Source organism: Branchiostoma floridae, chromosome 13, assembly GCF_000003815.2.
Source record: "Branchiostoma floridae strain S238N-H82 chromosome 13, Bfl_VNyyK, whole genome shotgun sequence".
Lineage (NCBI taxonomy): Eukaryota > Metazoa > Chordata > Leptocardii > Amphioxiformes > Branchiostomatidae > Branchiostoma > Branchiostoma floridae.
The window spans coordinates 611,317-616,752 of record NC_049991.1 but is presented as its reverse complement, the minus strand read 5'-3'; the positions used below and the strand labels follow the sequence as shown (position 1 = coordinate 616,752).

The 5,436-nt window shown below is 38.2% G+C and overlaps 1 protein-coding gene across 8 annotated transcripts in view; it reads right to left on the bottom strand.

Annotated features, from left to right (window-relative positions):
• LOC118429678 (unconventional myosin-XV-like) overlaps window positions 1–5,436 on the bottom strand; it is a 56,821-nt gene that overhangs the window by 26,359 nt on the left and 25,026 nt on the right. For all 8 annotated transcript variants that reach the window (XM_035840268.1, XM_035840270.1, XM_035840269.1 and 5 more), the window contains 7 exons: window positions 4,914–4,991; window positions 3,818–3,981; window positions 2,688–2,733; window positions 2,284–2,408; window positions 1,757–1,874; window positions 703–878; window positions 139–223 (listed from right to left, as the gene is read on the bottom strand). In XM_035840268.1, coding sequence (XP_035696161.1) covers window positions 139–223; window positions 703–878; window positions 1,757–1,874; window positions 2,284–2,408; window positions 2,688–2,733; window positions 3,818–3,981; window positions 4,914–4,991 — 792 coding nt within the window. The remainder of the gene's footprint in view (window positions 1–138; window positions 224–702; window positions 879–1,756; window positions 1,875–2,283; window positions 2,409–2,687; window positions 2,734–3,817; window positions 3,982–4,913; window positions 4,992–5,436) is intronic.

Genomic DNA, 5,436 nt, shown 5'->3' with positions numbered 1-5,436 from the left:
TCATCGGCTATATGTGTCACATCAATATGGACAGGTACAGGAACATTGGAACAGGTATATGTGCATGGTGTCCAGTGAAATCGGGTAAAAGGTGACCTGCCTAGTTCTGCATTATGTGTGCAGTAGTAAGCTACAAACCTTGATGTATCGCCTCCTCTGCAAGATCATCTTCCATGTTGCCTGCACAAACACCACAGCTCTCCTCAGCTCCAAGTATGCCTCCCTAGAAAAACACAGTCAGCAAATTTTGTCTCTAAATATGTTTGCTTTTAGCTACATAGTGATTTCACATGATGAACATTGGAAATTCAAATGCTAGTGGGTAGCCCACTGGAAATTGTCTTCATTCATAGTAAGAGTATAAAAGACCAGTTTCTTCCAGATCACTTCAGTGTCACTGACGAAAGATAGTGGATACTATCTGAAACATCTGACAATTTCATTAACCTGATGGCCATGGGCAGGACATGTTAGATGCAGAGACGACCAACACATTAACAAATCCTGCCATTTGGGGAACTAGCACATTGGACGTCCTAAACTCTACTAATCATTTCATTAACTATATACAATCTTTCTAGTATATATTATTTGTTAGTATTATACAATGTATGGCATTGTAGATAACATATGGTTATTAATCTATCACATGACTGATTTGATTGACAGTAAATGTGCATATGACAGATGACATACATGTACCTGATTTTTGCCATGCGGATTCCTGCTTGGATAGTGACAATAGCAGATTTCATCCTGCTGAAGGCCTTTGCTGCCACGTGGCCACGAAAGACCCTCTGCACCTGAGTTGCTGCCAGGTTGAGAATACGACTCCGCTCCGTCTCCAGATGATGCTCCACAACCTCCCGCAAGAACACCTTTTGAAATGTACAATCAATGCAAAGTATGGATCAGCATAAAGTGCATCTTCTATTATAAACCACCTGACTACATAGAGCTCAGATTGTTTGTACTTGTCTCTATATCGAAAGAAGACACTTCAATGACCCAAGGTCACTTGACACTTGGCAGGCTCCACTTCCTGAACCTCCGTATATCTTTGTCATTGTTCTTCTCACCTTGAGATATTTCAGCTGATCTAGTCTCACCCAGAGGTAAGTTCTACATGTAACGTGGGTGCCCTAACATGGCACGCTTTTTCATTTGCTCAAACTCACCGTTAGATATCAGAGAGTGGTGAAGTTTTCATCCTGATTTTTTGACAGATTCATCTGATTAACATTTAGCCGCCAATACGCAGTGATCAATGACTACAGTGAGAAATGAAAACATAAGAAATTCATTTGTTAAAAAAGTACATCTTGAATGCAAATGACAGCTCTGTGCATAGACTAGGTTTATTTACCTTAGTTTCTAATGGTCAGTGGCAACAAAAATGCAGTCTAACCACTTCTAAAATCATACCCAGTTGCTTGAGTAATTGCTATTTTAGGTTATCCTATTGTCTGACCTTCACCGATGTAATAGCACTCTAGAATGTATATCAGCTGGCTCTCGGTTAATGTGAATTGTTGTCAGCCTTCAGCTGGTGCCAGCCTTGGTGCCACGATCCTTGTTTTAGTTTAAATGGCTAGTATTATACTCGTATATGCCAACAAAATCACCTTGAAGTTCATAATTAATGCAATATCATCTTCAGAATCCTTTATGCATGCTGTGTTGGATTTGGGATGGATAAGAGGAGCAAAGAAATCCACAAATCCCTATGACTTAAAGTACCTAATAATACCTGTACCTTAGACTGCCCCAGCTGAAACTGGTCAGCAAAGTGGCTGCCCAGCTTGCCCAGAATCATGATGCACACACCTCGGGGGTCTGAGTCTGGGTTCAGCTCACCGATCATGAACTTGTATCTGTGATACAGAAGAAGGAATCCAACAATCAAGAATCATTTTTTTACTATTACCACCAGTTGAATTAATTCTACAAAAAAAGCAAGCTTCACACTGTTCATAATAACATTTTCCTACATTTGGCAAGCAGTCAATTCTGTGCTTGCTTGGTATCAATTGAATATATGCAGCTATAATGTCCATGGATAACGGGGGGAAGAAAAGCAGAGACTTACATCCGAACACAGACGATCAAAACATAAAAACAAACAATTATAGGTACATTGTAGTACTACTCATGGTCCTGCGAGACCGACGAGTGCCTTTACTAATGTCCATGGATAGGTTGGATTGCTAATTCTAATTTTAATTGTATCCAGTATATGATTGAATGATTATACATATTTGTACATCAGATTAAACAACAAACCTGTCAGCAAACTGCTTGAATGGAACTCGGATTGGATACCCTTTTTTGCGAATGCGGATGGTGTCCAATATGCCCAAGTTCCTCAGCTGTTCCAGCACAATGGCTGTATCAAACATCAGTGCAGCCTACAGTTGGAAATATTAACACATCAAAAGACAGACAGAAAGACACATGCACACACACACGCACACACACACGCACACACATATATAACACACACAAAAAACTCAACCTTGATTACCAAAGAATTTGCCAGACCGCACTTTTAAAAGGTAAATTTTCTTTATTTGATATAAAGAATGGGCAAGAACAGAGTCTGACGATAAACCGGATAGCGAGCGACATATTTGATATATTTTTACTTATTTTCAAAAAATTCAATAGGCACACTGGACAATACATACCTTACATGTGTTTGGCTTCATACATCTAACAAATAATGGATTACACCTGGAATCAACAACATAATGCATTGAATCAAAGTCGTTATATCATACATTTAGCAGATATAAGATATCATACATGTAGCAGATAACGTTATATGTTAAACATCCTTGATATATCATACTTGTTCTAATATGATAGACCAATCTATTTCATAGTGAATGGAATTATTCCATTCCGGACAGAAAAATATTGTACAAACAAAAAATGACTTTGTTTATTGTCATCAATTTACAGAACTGTGTGAACATCTCATTTCAGCAAAGTTTTATACTTGGTCAACTTACAAGGAGGCTAGTCTTAACCAATTAGGAAAACTGAATATATGGAAAGAGTCAGCTTTCTTCAACCACATTCATACTTGCCAACATTTTGGTGCTAGTTCTTTCATTGCCTGATCCACAATTTGTTATATACAATCATGTAATGATAGCACATAAAGAACTGCATTCTTTTCACTACATCTAACGTTACATGTAGCAAAGTAGAATCAGTCATAATTGTGCTGATGGAGGTTCCAGAAGTTGGCAGGTTTTCATGAATTAGGTGGTTTTACTCTTTGAAGAAACCCAGTGAATTACCTACTAGCCTCTACCAGGCTCCATGGTTCGGTGGTCTAGTAGTAGTAGGAATGGTTTATTATTCTTTCTTTCTTTGTACAAAATACACTGCATCGCAGTGCACAAAACTCGTGCACTGAATTGGACTAAGTCTTGTATACAAATGTTTTTTACATATTTCACATCATTAAAATTTCTTTAGTATTATCAACATCTAACTATACCTATCACATCATATACACGTGTCTTTTAACGTATCGATCACAATTGTCTACTAGTATTTGTAGAAATTGGACAAATAGGGTCAATACTAAGTAGGGGAGTCAGCCGGCCGAGTAGGACCATTATCCAAACCACGAACGCAGCCTGATATAGAGGCTATGAATTACCAACCTGAAGCAAGAATCGCTTTTGCTCATATACAGTAACACAATGAATTTCACATTTTGTTTGGAGGAAATGCCATGCCACTAAATATCATATAATTCAGACATGTCTTCTACAAATTCTGTGTATGATTATGAGCTTACTTGGATATTTCCTCCAGTAGTTCCTCCAGTGACTCCTGGAACTTGGCAGATACAGTTGGAACCTTGTGGCTCACCACATTCAGCGTGGTCAATCCATGTTGTTTCTTACTGATACTCTTGTTCAGTTCCAAAGACTGGTGTTCCCAAAACATTCGAGAAAGCAGCTACATGTAATACAAAGTATGAGGAATGATTACCACTGGAAGAGCATGTTTCCATCATTCATACAGCACTTCAACAGCCTGGGAAACAGAAGAAGTGCTTAAAACGCATATTGATATGTCTCTTTTACGTCATTATCTGTAGCCAGCAACCAGTTGGGCTCAAGTCCACAATGAGGGAAGAAGTAAAGCAACCGTCTCTCCTTTGAGCAAAGATTCTAAAGAATTGTGTGCCAGAAGTGGAGTCTGTGACATCTGTGAGAGAAGATGGATTCTGCCCTACAGAAATAGCTGCGTTCAGACTGATAAGGTATGTGAGGGTACTTTTGCCAACACTGCTGGTAACAGCAGAGGTGTATTCCTTAGATATGTGCATGGTCCTGTGCATGAGAGAGAGGTTTTAAAGGCTTAGGAAAAATATTGCTTTTCTGGTGACCAAACTGACCCTATAGTGTGGAACAAAAACCTGCCAAACCTGGCCTTCTTTTTGATTGACCACTAGCATTCAGGTTACATCACATTTTTGATCCAATACCTCAGTGATGAAAATTGGAAACAAAATCTTATAAAATGCATTTCCTTGCAGACTGTACTTCACTCAGTTAACAGATTAATGCATTGAACAAGTTGATGTAGGAACTGTATTTGTTGGACCACTTGTGCTGAAATCTAAAAAGATTTTTTTCTTACTAGGCCTAACAGCACATAATCATAATGTATCTTCTTAGGCCTAAGTGCACATAATCATAATGGCTTCACCGCGAACATAAAACCGACGCGAACATTTTTCCATGGCAGTAAGAGACTACAGTGCATGGTGCTACCGCAAACTTAAAACCAGCACGAAAGGTCCATCTACCACGAAATTAAATCCCCATGAACTTACACAAATGCATTACAGTATTGCATACTACTACTAGATGTTGAATGCCTACCTCACATTTGCTTCCTATTAGCATCTCCACAACATCATATCTCATGGTGTCTTTGTTCTTATCCAGGAAACCATGGACCTGAAACATTTCAAAAGTTACTGATTAATTAGTAATATATATATATATATATATTAATTAGTATAGGATACAATTTCATCTGGTTCATCCACAACACTCTTTATCAAAGGCAGAACTACATGTAAGATTCGCACTAAAAGTTTGGAAACTTAACGTGTTGTTTATAAGTCCATTCCTTTGTTATCAATTTCAATATATAATCATGCATCATTTGAAAGTTTGTTTTATATCCTTTCCTAGAACATCCAACTTATTGCCTGTGACTGGAGGGTAACCTTCGGTGACAGAGTATTGTTTTTATATGTGATGAGTGTTCTCATCTGTATGTTCCATCTGCCACATTCATATGTAGTTTGGCATGTCCTCTGCATACAGCTGCAGGACAATGCACTTTTTTTCGCTGTAACTGTTTTGATAATCGATGTAATAATTTCAGAAATCACCC